General features: G+C 39.9%; 1 protein-coding gene across 1 annotated transcript in view; it reads left to right on the top strand.

Moving 5' to 3' along the window:
• SH3BGRL2 (SH3 domain binding glutamate rich protein like 2) overlaps positions 1-17299 on the top strand; it is a 38695-nt gene that overhangs the window by 3490 nt on the left and 17906 nt on the right. The window contains exon 2 of the mRNA XM_039569023.1: positions 17040-17225. Within this exon, the coding sequence (XP_039424957.1) occupies positions 17040-17225 (186 nt within the window). The remainder of the gene's footprint in view (positions 1-17039; positions 17226-17299) is intronic.

Below are 17299 nucleotides of genomic sequence, written 5' to 3'. Positions count from 1 at the left end.
CTGTAATTTTATGTGTTTCACTTTCTCCAGTCTATCAATAAAAATTTACACTTGTGCTACTGTACTATGTATGGACTCATAGTTAAATGGTTTTCAGTGTTAAAGCAGCTCTACCTTTGTCGGGAAGGTGATAGTATGAGCTAAATAACTTTAAGTCTGGAATTCCTACAGTTACCTAGAAATGCCAAACCAGAGAAGACTTCAGTTTTGCAGTTAGAGGACTGAAGATAAGGTAAGGGGAATATCACTGAAGAGCTATCAAATTATGGAGAAAGTTCAAACAACGGCCTCATTTGTACTTTCTCCTTTGTGGTATTAATTAATTGAAGCTTCATCTGTTGAGCTGAACAGATAATATGGGGGAATTATGGAAATAATAGCACATCAGCTAGAATCTGCTCTGACTAGTGAGAGATGTGAAACACTTTCCCATTGACATTTTTGTATGTTCACAAGATGAGAAAAACACGTCGCTGAAATGAATTCATTTTAGTGCACAAAGGTAAGTGTTGCTCAGCCACATTATTCAGGAGAACATTTTTGGGAGGACACAAGAGTTTGGGGAGGAACAGCAACAACCTGAAAAAAATAGACTTTTTAAAATGACCAAAACTTGGACTTTGACTCTTGCGACTGAAGAGGATTATGGATTTTTTACTAGGAAGCTTGATAAGATGGGTGCAGTTATAGTTAAATTGTTTCTATAGCAAATATTGGTTTTATGAGACTAAAGCTCTGCTTTTGATTAAGCGTATTATGGAGGTCAAATGAATTGGATTTTTTGTTTCCTGTTTTGTTTCCTTTAAATCACATTATAAAACATTGGAATGTCAAAATAATTGTAGTCATGTTTGTTTGGTTCATGTGCTGTTGGGTAACGCAATGAAGACAAATACAGTGCTAGCATTCTTAAGGATAAGCTGGTTTCCGATCGATGATGAACTTCAACTCCACCCTTGTTTGCAAAAAGTCATTGTAACTCAACATTTCTTACAGGACTTCTCAGAAAGGTTGTGCTTCTTATTGGAGGTGTGGAATAAGTTAACTTAGAATATGTCACTTCTAGAATATCCACCATCTGAACTTTTTTTTTTTTTTGCCTCTCTGCACCCCAAAAGCATAAACAGTCAAAACTGAAAGTGATTTGGTTGAGTGATACAAGTACCTTTTGAGACCACAGTATCAGTTATCGTGGTCACTTGGGAGAATTTACAACTTGTTGCATGTGATTTACTGAAGTTCAACTACCTATAATGTAAAATAATAAGCTTTGTAAATTATAAATATTATAATGATTTTTTAATATTTGAATTTTGTAAAATCAGATCAGAGCAGCAGGTAAGCTAGCTTTTCAGAAATGAGACAATAATCTTTATACTCAGAAGTGATCCTGCAATATTTACATGGGAAGTAGCAGTATTTTAAGTGCTTAACCACAGTATTGTCTAACATCTGGCAGCATGCTGAGGATACACTGGTTGGATTGGATCCTCAAAGCCTGATTTATGAATCCCACATGTGTCAATTCACTTGTTCAAGGTGGTGGTGCTTTTGGCTGTGCACCTACAGAACGCTGCTGTGACCACAGGAGTGATACTGGAAGAAAAAAGCTGGATCTTTGCTCAGTGACTGGACACAAAGTGTATCCACATCTTGGACATTAGCAATTATATGAAGACCATAGGAGAGATCTGGGGACTTTCTGGATCTAGTCCCTTTGATGAACAAAATTAGTTCCTTCATCCTTCCTCAAGTTTCTTATTATCAGGTCAGGTGGCTCGTATTCATCTTTGCTGGCTTCTGTCAGTCCTATTTTGCAGGGTTGTGACATAGGGAGCCTGAGAGCCTCACTCGTGACTCTGAATTCTGTGAGGCAGGGAGGTCAGTGCTAAAGGCTTTTGCTGGTTTTCACCTTAAGGACTGACTATCTGTGGATCTAGGTTTCAGGTCTGTATTGCAAATAAGTCTAAACTCTAGTTGCATTCTCCTGCCTTGTGATGGAGAGAACTGTGAGCCTATGAACAGCAGTTCAGATCGCTTAAGGAATGTGTTCAGGAGGGAACTGAGTGTGAACTCTAGTCACAAGGATGCCAGTTGAATTTGTGTATGGTTTTTAGTACCTAACTGTTGCACCATTCTTGTATGCTCTAGTGCTTTTCAAATATTTGCATTTCTTCTTGGCAGATAGATCATGTCAGAAATAATGCTACTTTAAAGAGCATGCTTTGGACTACACAGAGTCATGTGCAGTAGGATGGTTACTGACCTTTGATTACAATTAGCTGTAATAAAACTTCAAAGGAGGTATTGTTCTGACTGAGGTTATGAAGACTTTTCCCCTTTGGTTTTCTGTGGAGTACAGCAGTATCAATGTGCAAGTCCCCAGATGGGCATACTTCACTGATGGTGACATGTTCTCCTTAATTTTCCATCCATATTGTTAAAGTCTAGAAATTCTTTTTCCTGACTCTGATCGTAGTGCCAGTGATTGCTGGATGTTGCATATAACTGAATTTGATTAGAATAAATGAAAAAGAGTGTTGAAGTAAAAGCTAACTCGCATGCAATTTGTTAGTACAAATTACTCAGGAATGTCCAGAATTTGGGAGCTGAGGAAAAATAGCATTTAAGGAAGTTCTTCATTGTATAAAATCAGTATCACTTTTGTGTTTATCAATCTGAGCGCAGCTTGAAGATAGAGAATTGTCACTGAGCTGGTAACCCAGATTGTATCTCTTTACTAGCAGGTACACCAAGGGCAACAGCTTCCTCACCTGCAGCCTCAAGTGTTGGCCCCCTCAGGGAGTCTGTCCAAAAGGAAATGCTGCAATCTTTGTTTTCCTTTCAGTGTGGAAGCTTGCTGAGAAGAGTAATGAACACAGAAACACAGTACTCCCTGGAATCTACTCCTAGTTGAAATCTCCTGTATCCAAAAAACCATGATCATGTTCCAGTAGGTCAGTGTTTTTTAACAGCTTAATATTTTAATAAGTTTTACAGAAGACAGTTAACATTTTGCAAGTCCCTTAAGTTGGCAAATTTCCTCCTTGGTGAGGTGAGGGTAAATGTAGAGGTGGTGGTAGTGTTTCTTACCTGTGACTGTCAATGAAAACAGCCTGCAGATAGCTGCCAAAGCTCAGAAGAGCTTCCGAATTCCTCAGTAGCTGAGAGATTGTTTCCATAATCTTCTCTCCTGGGGTTGGTATGTTGTTTGGCACCCGTTGGATGGGCAGATGGACTCAATTCAGAAACCTAAGTCACTGTTGCCTGTCATTTCTGAAAACATCAGATTTCATTGTCTCATGTAGATGAGCAAAGTGTGACCTGATCTTTCAAGGAATGACTCAAAGTTGTTGGTGACTGAGCAGAAGCAGTGACTGAAATACAAACATTGTACAGGCAATTCATTTAACGTAGTTTATCTTATTGCAAGAGAACACAGACACTAAAATTCCCTTCTTATCTTATGTGGGCTGTAGACCTCCATCTGTGAAGTATTTTGGGGTGAAATCTTTTAAATCTGTTCAAAGCTGAGGCAGTCCTTCCATTCAGGTGTGCTACTTTACTGTAAGACATCTATCACCATAATGATGGGGCTGAGTCTAAAGCATGTGTGTATCCTCCTTTTGTGGTCGTAAGAGCTACAGCGATGAGGAACCTTCTCAAAACAAGTTAATTTCTATCTCATTAGTGGGGGAAGGGAAAATCAATTTGATTTTACATCAGTAAACAAGCTTATTTAGTCTAAATTTAATATTGTACTTCACTGTAATTTAATTTGGTACAGAGAAAAGGGAGTAACTGTCTTGCTAGCTGGTTTCTGAAGAGAAGTTCATAGGAGATGCAGGTTGTTGGGAGAGTCGTGTGAATCATCAGTGACAGTATGCCCTTCTGCTGCTGCCCATCTCCCTGAGGTAGGACAGACCTTGTCTCCACAGTTAAGACTTCCAGGGTCTGTTATTGTTGGTTTTGCTGTTCTATCCCTGGATAACTAATCCCTATCATTCCTACTAAGACAGTATGGGAAAAGACAAGATGTTTGTTACTTTATTGCAAGAAATAAAATTCCAGAAGTTAATGCCTGGGAGTGACATTTGCATGTGTGTCAACTTGCATTTTGTTTGAATGTGCGTATGTAGATATGTACTTTCGCATACACACACATATACAGAAAGATACAAATATCCATATATGTATATATGTGGATATGGCTATATATATGTTTATGTATGTATACTTGAACCTTTGCATCACCTATAAATGCTAATTATCCCTCAGTAAAAATAAACCACTGATTTTAGCATTCCCAGAAGAGAAATAAAGTCCTGGTGCCTTTAGGATGCTCAAGATATGTCAGCACCTGTTGGGGCTGTGTCAAAAATGCCTTCTCCTTTATCGCAGCTGTGGATGTCTATCTTCAGTGTAAGCTAGAGGGCTGAAATCTTGGTGCTTGCTCACCTATCTCTATTATTCTATGTTGTTCCATGTGTCTGGCCTGTACTTAAAAGCTTTGTTTATGTACCTTACTTCAGCTAATGAGTTGTTTGCGGAATATCAGAATAGTTATACCAACATAAGATACCCATTAATATGACTGCTGGCTAATGGGGACATACAGTGGAGTAAAATAGTTCCCTTCCTACCTAGGAAAAGGTAACATCAGTGTAAACAATGTTACAAAGATTTTTATCTGACAGGGATGGAAGGGGCAGTTGAAGACCTCCGTGCTGGTAACTTCAAAGTTGCTCTTCTGCCTGCTGCAGAACTCCAGGCAGTTCCTGGCTTTCTGGATGTCCCATGTCATGGGATTGTTCTGTTGCAAACTCTGCCAGCAGGGTTACCCTCAGAGCTTTTGTTTGTGAGAAGAGACCTGAAACCATGAACTTGTGCTTCATATTAAATGGAAAGCAAAACGTGATTGTGTATGTTCCAGTCACATGTGCTAACATGCTTTCCCTTTGGCTTTTTGATTTTTGTGCTGTTACAAAAAGGTAGAAGATTGTTTACCTTCATATGTTGGGAGTTATGGCCTGCTGTGATTCTTTTCACCAGTCTGTGTAGCACAGGTCCTCTGAACCCACTGGATAGGTCCCACTTGAAGCAAGAGAAAGTGACTCAGAAAAATTCATCAGAATTTAACAGTGTAAATGCTATTAGAACTTTCACAAGTTTGTTTTGTTTCCTGGCACTTTCATATGCTGCAGTGGATGATACTGGGTATTATCAGTGCTCTTAAAACCTTTATGAGTGATTATTTGGAACCATTTAATAGTAACATTACAATCAATTAAAGACTGGTTTCTTAATCTGTGTTTTTCAGAGAACATCAGGTGAATTTTTGTTTATCTTAATTTAAAAGGAAGCTTCCTTTGATCTGGTGAACAATAGTGCATCAGCAACTGAAACCTGTCATTAAATTGCTGCAGGGTTAGTGAAATTATCATCCCTGTCCAATCTAAAGAAATGCAATTGAAGTATGCATTAAACCTTTGATCTGGATCTGGATCTCCTAAGGTCAGACAGCCTTTCTGAAACATCTCTAATGAGTGATCTGATAGGTTTATGTAGAAACAGACAGGAGTGGCCTTTGAAGGATGTAGATAGCATCACATTCTTCAGTAGGAACCAGCTAGGAAGCTAAAATTAGTTAGAAACGAGATACAAAACTAGTCTTTGATCAAAGAAGACAACTGCTATGATGGCCCTGATGTGCAAGCAGTCCCTTCCTGCTCAGTCAAACTGGCCTGCCTGCAGCAAGGTCTGTTTTCTAGTAAAGGTTCCCAGCATCAGGCCCCAGGGACTTCTGAAAGTCTGTGGGTTTATGCAGTGTGGTATTCAGCAATACCTTCGGCTATGCGGAGGTGATTCCTTTTGACCTTACAGGAGATGTGTCTGCAGTTTCTGGAATAACAATCAGATGGCTGCTGTGTTTGGGGATGCACCTTGTCACTAAGAACCCGTCTGCAGAAGTATAAAAGAAAAGAGAATTTACAGATACAGAGCTGCAAAAACACACAAGCTGCACAGATATAGTTGCATTTGTTGAAAGAGAACTAATGTTGATGTTTATTAATAAGGTTAGAAACCTTGTTCTGCTCAGTTGAGTCAAAGATAATTTTGTTACTGATCTGAATAATGGCAGTGGCAGTCAGCCCTGGTTTAGAAAATCCATCCTCCTAGTCTTACAAAAACATGAGAGAATGTTGCAGTAATATAGTCCAGTTTTATCTGAAATATGACATTTATCTAGAGCCACAAGTGCATTTTTCTGTTGCAGTTTCATATAGTGCTGAGAAAACTGGTAAATATCCACAAAAACTTAGCACAATGAATTCTGAATGACTTGCACTGCTGTTACAGCTGTTATTATAGAGTGCATTGTCAGGGGTGTGTATATCTGTAGTTGGCAGAATGACACATCTGTGCTGTGTGGATAGTAACTGTCAGGAGAAAATAGCGAAAGCATCGACAACTTTATTTCATAAACTTGTTTCTGAAATTCTTGGGAACATGTTGGAATCGTAGTATCTCCACTTCTTTAAGGTGAGAGAACGAGAATACAAGCATAGTCCTTTTTAAGGAAAGGTTAGATGTTTTTTCCAAGTGGTCAAGGGGACTTGCCATTTCCCCAAATTCATGGAGCAGGATTAGTACCTGCATGGGAGAAATATGGCTGTGACCTTGTGTTCATGTGGGAACACAAGGATTCTCCATTAAACACAGCATGCCACTGCAGGGCTAGACAGTACTGCAGTCCTCAAGCTTGCCTTGATGTGCCTTAACCCCTCTGCCTTGCTGTCAGGAGACTGCTGCACCTGGCATCTTACGGACCCACACTCTGCATCCACCAGCTCTTGTTCCAGAAGTAGCTGGAGCTGCAGTTGGATGTACCTGGGTCTTGGGCTGTGGGTCCTAAGTGACAAAATATAGAGGGTGCAGGTCATGGTTATGGTAGGAGATGGCCAGAAGAACTTGTATCTTGAGCTGGCAGAACTAAGACCCCACCCAGACGAAACAAGGGTAATTATTTGTTCTGTCTCCTGGACTGCTAGGTGTTTTTATCCATTCTGATAGATAAATATTCCTATGCCACTGGGTTTTGATGCTTAAAGCTAATGAGAAGGAAGAAACATGACCTACTTTTTTAGTGCTGAAAATTTTCTTTTGTATCTCATTTGCAATATATCCAGAAAATACAGCTGGGAATGCTTTATTCATTGTGACAAAACAATGTGACTGATAAATACACGGAACTAGTTCAAACACTTTCTGTGTTCTGCTGACTCACCTCGTCACAAAAAAAAGTCAATTCTCTGTACTCATCTTCAGAGTTCAGGTGATAAACATGTTACATAATAGAAAATGTCTGTGAATGTCTTGTTAGGGGGATTTTTTGGTTTTAAACTTTTATTTTTCTTTGCAGAATTTAGAGTAGAATGGAATATTTCAGTTGGAAGTAACTTAAAATGATCATCTAATCCAACTGCTTGACCACATCAGGGCTCACCAGAAGTTAATTAAAGCATGTTATTAATGGCATTGTCCAAATGTGTCTTAAGCTAGGAAGCCTGTTCCAGTGTTTGACTACCTGTGAAGAAAGGCTTCCTAATGACAAGTCTGAACCTCCCCTGACACAGGTATCACACATCTCATCACTGGATACCAGAGAGAAGATCAGCACCTCCCATTTCACTTCCCCTCCTCAGCAAGCTGTAGAGTCATGAAGTTGCCCCTCAGCCTCCCTTTCTCCAGAAGAGACAAGCCCAGGGCCCTCAGGTGCTCCTTACAGGACATTCCTTCCAGCCCCACCACCAGCTTTGTTGCCTTCCTCCGGATGCATTCAAGGACCTTCACATTCTTCTTGAACTGTGGGGTCCAGAACTGCTCGCGGTACTCGCGGTGAGGCAGCACCAAGGCTGAATGCAGTGGGATAATCACCCCTCTGGATCGGCTGGTGATGCTGTGCTTGGTGAACCTCAGGATGCGGATCTCTGTCTTGGCTGCCAGGGCACATTGCTGAGTGTTAGAGCATTTGCTTACTTTCCAAAACCTGCTTATAGAGCTGCTCTCTTTGATGTTATTTCAGTGAACTTTAGTCGATTACCAAATATTTAACAGTTTAAGAAAATAAAGAAACAAAAGGGATTAATTGTGTTTTACTTCCCTTCACAAAATCATAATTCTACTGAGCAATCTGATGCACACACCAAAGCGACATCTCTAAATCCCTGCAGATTTTTAGCTGTAGCAGTTTTGGACTCCCATGTGCAAGACACTAAACTATTCCCCACTCTGCTTTCTCTGCAGAACTGTGAGACTGAAACATCGACTTTCTGTTCATCAGTGCAGGCTGAGTTTCCAATAGTTTAGACTTGACAGTTCTCATCTACCTTGCTGAACTGGAGCTTTGCAGGGGAGCAAAGGATATTCCTCAGAATCAAAAAACTTGGAGAAATCAGAAGAAATAAACATGAATAAATGTAATATAGCATGGAGATCAGAGAAAAACTCGCATTTAGTTTGTAGGTACTGAAAAGTAGTTGAAATAATAAGGGTTGCAGTTATCATACTTGTATTTATGTGTTTGTATTTTGAAAAGGAAGATAGTTGTTGCTTGTTGAAAGGGTTTCTTTCGTGATGCAAAATACTTGCTATAAATACGCCACTGTGACAAAAGGGAGTAGTATGAGGATGAGTTAAATGTAGAATGCTAAACAGGAGATTTAAATTATTCTCTGGCATCTTTGAAAGGTTTCTGCAGAAAAAATGCATGAAAATGACACTTTCTTTTTAACTACTCTCTTCAACTACTGAAACATATGGTAAATTGCAAACAAAAACATCTATCTATTGAAAGAAGTTAGCTGCCAGCTAAGATTTGAATTGTTAGCCTTTTGAAGCAATAGTCTACCCCTGCAGGATGGTTCCATCAGGAGTTCTTTATAGCTGAGGATGTTGTACGAATCCCTGACATCTTTCAAGCTGCTCAGAGTTTCTCTTGTCTCTTGCGCTAGCCACTAAGATCCTCAACTTTGTTTAAAAGAAAAAAAAGGTCCTAATACATAATTCTAATAATTTTGACTTTTTGCTCACTGTTGGCTGAGATATTTTTAAAATCAGATCAGGTTATGAGCAAGCTCTGGTAATGTGCCATCTGTTTTAGTTAGAGGTGAAGAACCGTAGAAGAACCAGCACGCTTTCTGAGTGTCCTCCCAAGAAAATACCTATGACCAGGAAAGATCCTGTATCTGTGGCAAGAATACCATTTCAAGCATGCATTTTGTCAAATAGAAATGTTTTCAGGATAGTGTAATTCCACAGAACGGAGCTCTTCCTGTAGGTTATAGTCTAAACTGGCAGCAGGCTTTGCAAGCTCCCCTGCTAGAACAACCAGCTTTGCATCCGGACCTTTAATCTGGCAGTCACCTGCTACTTGCCAGGCTGGGCAGGGAATCTTCTGGCTGTGTTACTCAGTCTGCATGGAGTCCTTTGGCTCTTAATCTGCCTCACTAATTTGGAGCTGCCTGTACACTCAGTGAGACTTAGAAGTTCTGGTTCAATTCCTGCTTCAAAATCTTCAAGTTTCACTTTGCTTTAGCCATTTTTTATTTCCACCGCAATGCTGTATTTTTTAGTTCCACATTGATGCCATAGAAAAAAATTCACACCATTAATTGGAAGGTAGATCTGGCATCAATGGCATTCTTTTGATGAGGAAGCAATGAGCCAAAATTTGAGGTTTATAGCATCTGTTTTCCTGCAGTCCAGCAGAGACTCATGTGTAAGTGGATTTTCAACACTGTAAGAACACATTGTTCCTACTGCAATAAGAAAATGATGGAATCACTTACTTCATTTGTGTACATCAGTGGCAAGTCTTGTTTCCCAAAATACAGAAGAATTCAAAAGAAGTAGACTCAGGTATGACTTCAGAGACTTTTTCAGCTGCGCACATCTCAAAGGCACCCTGTGTGGCATTGTCTCTAGGTGATTTTTCTGTAGAACATTCTCTTTTTCTTTTCTTGGTCTTTCCCCTTTTTCCATTTTTTCCATTTTTGTCTCTCCCTTTCCCTTTATGCTTACTGAAACAATACCTAGTAAACCCCTGAGCAAACTCCCATCATCTCGTGGTTTTGGCAGTGATAGTTGTATTTATACTTGCTAAAGACTCTTGTGTTTCAGAATGTTACTCTGTTACTTGCAGAGAGAACAATGATTTCAGATAACCTGCCTTAAATAATAAACTTTTCCCTTCACCTTGTGATAGACCTATGTGCATACACAGAAATAGATTTAAATGCATTTATCACAGTGCAACGTCTGGCTAGGAAAATATGAGGCTAGCAGGCATTGGGCATGGATCAGTTTAACTATCTTTGTAGCTTTATAGAAAATGTTTTCCTTTGCTCACTGCTCATGGTTAAGAGTCTCTGAAAAACCAAACCTGTCTCAAATTTTAATGGCATTTCTTAAATACTGGATTCTTTTCGAAGTTACCATACATACATTGCACAGAGGCAAAGGTATGCCGAGTCCTTGGCTAAGCAGTGTCTCAGCAGCTCCCAGAGACCTGCAGACTGATTTTGCATAAAGCTGAACAGATTGCCCTCCCAGTTCAACAGAGTGCTTCATATTGTGTGTCCTTAATTATATCTCTGTGTGCAAGCGGAAGGTTGCTGCTAGCAGGAGACCAGGGCAGTGCTGGCTGCATGTGGCCACTGTTCACACACCATTCTGTTTCTCTTCCGGTTGCAAAGTTCTGTGGTCAGTTTTTAGGATATTGAAACAAGTTGGTTTTTCTTTTTTGAGGATGAAGTATTCAGGTGCTTTTAGCTATTTGGAGGCCTGTTATGAGAAGGCAGTATTTTCCTTCTGTCAGATGCAATGCAGTGTTTGCTATGGCAGAGAGCCACTCACTTTACTTTTGGAAATAGTTATGCAGTGCTGATTTTTGTTTATTTTTATTTTAAAATGTCCTTCACTATTAACCTTCTTCTCTTCATCACAGCTTTTCATCCTTTTTTCATATGTACATAGCTGAGTAGTATTCTTCTGTTCCAAAAACAATGAATTAATCATATGAACCTTTGTAAAGTTGTCACAGTGCTGCCATTTCACTGCAATAAAAATTGCCAGGGGTCAGTTGTGCTCTCCTTTCCTAAGTCAGGCAAAGAAAAGAGAAATTTGGCTGAAAATCTCTGCCACTACAGGTCTCAAATGTAACAGGACCATGAGGATTTGCATTTCAACCTTGTGAAACCATGGGATAGTTTTTTATTGCTTCTTTATGAGAGCAGAAAGATAGAGGAGACACATAAGAAGAGGATGTGTTAACACCGTTTAAGATTCTGTTCCTTTACTGTGTTTAGGGCTTATATCTGTTTGTTAGAGCGTAGTATCTCATTACCTGGGAGTGTATGTTAAGCCTCATCTGTGTGAGAAGTGAAGATAAGTAATCCTCTGCAGTAGCTATATTACATTTGCATTTTACACTGCAAAAGTCCCTTTGGTTCTGTTTGCATGACTTGTAAAGACAGAGGCTCACATATAATATTTTCAGTTGTGGGAGTGAGTTGAGCTTGTGTTTATGTAACACAAATGCTGCTTATGCAGTTCATATTTCAAATACCTGTAACTGGTCATGCTTCAGCCACTGCTGAGCCATTTTCCTAGGATGCAGTTTTGTTACTGGTATAAACTGATGAGATTGTGGTGCTGACATTATTGATGCTCCTTCCCTTGTTCCCCTGGTTCCTGCATTATGCTTGTGCAAGGAAAGCTGCAGGAGCTGCTTGGCAGGAGGGAGGAACATTGTGTCATTCCAGTGACAGCCGGTGGTGAGATCTGCTGAGTTGTATCATCAAACTGCCATTTTGCATTTGGCCCCTGCCAAATGCAATACATTCAGTTTTTGGCTGAGTCAGTGGGTGGATAACGTGGCTGATGCAGTTCTGGAGTGAGGGTAGGTGTGTGGAAAGAGTAACGAAATTAAAAAGAAGGAAGAAAATGAGCAGGACCATCACCATCTTTAGAGGCACAGGTGTGCCAGGCTGTGAAACAAGTATTTGAGGTGAACTTAGACATGCGTTCAGTTTTTGTTTTTTAAATGTCAGGCTTCTCAAATGTGCTTGTGGTCTGACAAGCCAGCTTGGAAGATAATCTCATAAGGCTTTGTTCTCTCTCACCATGTGTCGTCTGAATGTTTTTTTGGGGTGGGATTTTGTGTTAGAAAGATGGCTGTTTGTTCTTGGGATCTGTCTGGAATGACTGGACAGTTCCGGCTAGGCTTTCAGTTCCTGCAGTTCCAAGAGGATGAGGCTGTAAAACAGTCAGTGCTACACGTCTCAGTCACTAGCCAATGCAGGGAGTGGTACCTGCTGTCATTCCCTCCATTTGCAGGCAGGAGCACAGAAACCCAAGGAATGCTTTACCTCCAGAAGGTGGGGGGCAGAGTCTACAACAGAAGACCAACCTTCCACATCCACTTTTTGAGCACCAGACACTGAGCAACATTCCTCCTGTTGACACTGTGAAGAAATTTGAAACTGAGAATGTGTCTGCTTGGTTCCATTTATATTAACTGGGCTAATGAAAAAAGGCAGAGAAGTTCTCTTTAATCATGGCACAGTTCCTAGTAATATTGCTACTTGAGTCATCTTGCATGTAGTAGAGTAGAAGTAATCGTCATTTATCCTGAGTTAGATAAATCCTGGACTACTAAGATGTTTGCAGGGTATTGAGTATCTTGGTTGAAAGAGTATAGAATGATGAAATGCAGCTGACATTTAGTAATGAAGAGACCACATGCTATGTTCCTCTGGTTCAGCAGCTGTCAGTAGGCAAGCCTGTCTAGGACAGGAGAACTGAAAACAGGTTCAAGAAGCACAGACAGGGAAAAAAAGAAGGAAACTGTCACTAGTTGGAAGGGATGAGAAGCTTCCAGGGATCTTTGGATAGAGGATGTAATCTGATTTTTCTGAACTTCTGCTCCACTTTGGACATGATTTATAATGGTAACATCCTCATTTTCTCATTCTACTACTAAATGAGCCATATGATTTCTTTGCTACTGGAGATCACTGTTCAGCTTAGCTGGGAGATCTGATATTAGTTGTGTGGGAAACAGAAATCTTAGAACAGTTTTTAGTCTGGGCAAAGACATGAAAAGTGAAGTGGCTGAAGTGAGGTGGATTCTGAACAGAAGCAAGCAAATATTTCAAGTAAAGACAGTCAATTAATTGTGGGACCAATTTGCAAAGACCAGCAGATACTCTGTTATTATCAGTTCTGGAATGGAGCTTAGAGAGGAAAACAGTCCAAAGAAACCCTTTACTCCTAAGAGGAATTAATTCAGGGATGCTGAAAGTCAGAACAGATAATCACACTGGTCCCACCTGGACAGGACTGAGTATGTCTGAAATATTTCTACAAAGCAGTGTGAAAATGTATCCTTCTGTTACCTGTTGCAAATCAGTGTAAAAAAATGAAAACTATGACAGAAAGAGTAATTTAGCTACAGTCAACTTTCTTTATAAATTGGGTTAAGTGATTAGCTCGTTTTAGCAGTTTTATATATCACAATGGACATCCTATTTTTGCTTCTTTTTAATCCTAATAAAGATACCAGGTCTGGATACAAGGATAAAATTTAGATGTCACTGTGGATTTTTTCCTGTCTTAGTTTTGTGAATAGAAATATAGATTAACAATAAAACCAAACCCAGAGAAATGATGTTCAGAAAAGAATTACCCTGCTAAAAATATGGGAGGCAATATTGGACGATAATAGCAGACTATTAACTCCATCAGAGGTTTCTCACTGCATTTAAAGATCGATTAGGATCGTATTACATAAAAACTTTCCTCTGAAATGTCACAGTGGGTATATGTTCTAAAGATGTATTTTACGGTGTCTTCTGGTGTGCTGAAAGGTATTAAACCCAAAATATTTTGATGCTAAAGGAGTCTGTCATGTAAGACTACAAAAGCTTTTCCAAAGCGGTATATGAATAGCCACAAACTAAGTTTTTCTGAACATGGCACCTGTGACAATAGGATTATTTTTTCCAGGTTCTTTTCAGTTGCATCAGACTCTGGAAGCCTTGGTAGCAGCAAGATACTTTACAAAGAGTACCATCCACCTCTGTAGTTTGTCAGATGAGGATGTAGTTTTCTCCACTGGGCTCTTGACAGGACAGGCTAGTGAGGAAGTGAGAACTGACACTGCTCTTTGTGCTGTGTTGCCTTTGCTCCGTGTTTCCTGTGGCTGAACGCTGGGAGCTTTTAGGGCTCCGAGTAAGCACAGATGAGAGTTGCAGGCAGGATTGTGAGGCTGACGCACTTCTGCGGCACAGATCCAGTTGCAGACAGAGACAAAGGTCCTGTGGTTTTCTTGGGGAATAATCAGCTGGCTTCTGTTGTGACAGATGCTCTGAGCATCCATCTTAAACAACAAGGCATAATTTAATAGGATTTTAAATACAACTAATGCTCTTGTTTCAGTTTATAGGCCTGAATCAAATAAATTGGGGAGGAGAAAATGCAACTTTTTTGGCTTGAAATTTTCAGGCTGTTTTGTTTAGTTTTATGCAGCTGGTACATCCACAGCTGATAACTCATACAGATGTCATGTAGAGAATTGTAAGGCTTATGGCTAAAAGAACTGACAACCCCAATTTACTTCACTTCAACATCTTAATTAGTTTTATAAAAATAAAATGAGGCATTAGGAAATTCATGTTTGTGGGAGAATTCTCATGATGTGAACTGTAAAATAACAGGGATATGACTAAATCTAAGTTGCTCAGTTTACAGGCTGCTGAAAGAAAGCAGATGAAAATGGGCCTGTGTGGATACATCTGTACTGGTGCATGTCCTGGCCCTGAGAATGGAGGGCTCTGGTACTCTGGAACTGTTTGAAGAATGGTTGCTGGCACAGTCAGCTTTGGCCAAGGCTAACTTAGAGTCTCACAAGCAGCCTGTGGCCGTGATTTAGATGTTACAGCATGCCAAGGATCATTCCCAGTGTACAGTTTGCAAGCAGCAGCTTTGAGAGGCTGCAGGTTTAATAGCTTTGGCCGGAGGATGCCAACTGGCCTTGGGCCAAAGGGCTGGCCCAGCTGCTCTGGAGTTTGCTCATTGCTCTGACCAGTGCAGGAGGGATTTCATGTGCCTTTTAACAGCACTTCACTTTAAGGAAATGACCTCTCCCATGCATCATTTTAGACATCTCCTTTCTGATTAACCAGATATTTAATATTCGTGCTAAGCATATCTCAGTCTCTGTCTCTTTTGTGTTCGTTTGCAGCTTCTTTTTGGTTGAAAAACAGAGGAAATTGTTTTCGTCTTTCACTTCTACATTTGGAATTTTTAGGGATGTAGTAAAAGGTGTGTTGCCTTTGGTACCACCAGCGATGATGATGCAGTGATTTTGCTGTTGTTGATAATGCGTTATTTGCATGCAAGTTGAGGAGCTGCCTTCTCTGTGAAAGTGATCCTTTCACATCTGCCTAAAAAACTGTACCAGTGTGTGCAAAAAAGGGAAAAAGAATAAGATACCGTGACACAAATTTACTGTGCAGTCGACTTGTTAAGAAAGACAGTAATTGTGTGAGAGCTTTGTATTTGTAGTTTCTTGGGATGGCTGCCTTCTTATTGCCTTCAAGGAAATAAGGATTCCATCAGTATTGCCTCCAAAATTATGTATTTTTGTGATGCATTTAGATAGATAGACTCTGTTGTGTGACAGGAGCAACTAGCACATGCATTTTGAAAATCCTCTGATTTCCGAATAGTATCTAGGTCATATGATACCCACAGGCATGATTCATCCACCTGGGCTTTATGCCAGCCAGCAACTGCATAGATATGACACTCCAGGAATACTGAAAAATTATTAAAGCTGATTGTTTTTTTCAAATAACACTGTGATGATAGCTATAAAAAATACAGCACATAATCTATGGTTCCTTTCTGAAGGTACTAATTTCCTTAGGTTGATGCAAAAAGTACAGTATGGACTGAAAGGAGTGCAGAGCAGACTCAGCTGAATGAACCCAGGTGACTTTCCTTGGCCCCACAGACTTTCATTTCAAAGGTTGCTGTCTTGATATAAAGTTCTATTTGAGGCAGACATTGTCTTTACCTGAGTGTATCTGCTTGAAGCCCAGCTAGTTCTTAAGGGCTGATCTAAATATCACAGAATTGTTAAGGTTGGCAAAGACCTCTAAGATCATTGAGTACAACCAATCTTAACTACAATGAGCTAAAAACTGCCAGTGCTCTGCCTTTGTTAGGCTTTTGTATAAAGATGATAATCTCTTGGAGGGGCAGAAACCCCCTACATTTAATACAAACCTCATGCATTTTTTTTTTTTTTTTTGCAATAAAGTTCATTTTCAAGAGATGACATCATGCTTACTTTCAGGCATGTGTATTATGCAGACAGACACTCTTAGCTAAATATTCAACAAGTCTTGCTCAGGAAACTGTTGAGCTGCATTTTAAAAAATGTGTAGGTATCTAGGAAAACAAAAATGTGTGTAGCTGGGGTGGGGGTTTTTTTTCAGATGTACTGACATGTTCATCTCAAGGAACATGTTTAGGAGTAAATTCTTCTGGGACTTGCCAGGTTGTTTAGCTTGCATTTTTAGGTGCCTGTATACTTTAAAAACGTAGCCCCTAATGTCTTTGAAAACTGACACCCTCTTTTATCTTCTACTTCTGAAGAGACCCTTACAGATTGCTTTTTAAAAACATCTTTGGAGGGTAAAGGCTGAAATTGCCACAGCTGAATTAAACATACAGCCCTATAGAAGTGAGATGAGGAAGTATAATCTTTGCCAACACATAAAGAAACAGAAGGGCTTAACTTTTATGAACTTAAAACTGAAAAAAATATTTTCTCCTTTGTTTTTCTGAGTTGTGATCCTGTGAAAGTGGAATGGGAGAGGAGGAATGTTCTCAGATTTGTAAGCATATCTGTGTTATGGAGGACTTGCTCTGACTATGGTTTTTTAAATTTTCCTTCTTTCATCTAGATAAAGAAGAGGCAGCAGGATGTGGTGAGGTTTCTGGAAGCCAATCGCATAGAGTTCGAAGAAGTGGATATCACCATGTCAGAGGAGAAGAGACAATGGATGTATAAAAATATTCCTGAGGACAGGCAGCCTGCGCAAGGCAACCCACTGCCACCACAGATATTCAGTGATGATCGGTACTGTGGGGTAAGTAGCTGTTATGGTTCTCAGTGGACAATATATTAGTACACTCAGCTGGCCATTTGAACATGGGACTTGCT

The sequence above is a fragment of the Corvus cornix genome, chromosome 3 (assembly GCF_000738735.6).
Source record: "Corvus cornix cornix isolate S_Up_H32 chromosome 3, ASM73873v5, whole genome shotgun sequence".
Taxonomy (NCBI): Eukaryota; Metazoa; Chordata; class Aves; order Passeriformes; family Corvidae; genus Corvus; species Corvus cornix.
This window is presented reverse-complemented; position numbering and strand designations above follow the sequence as displayed.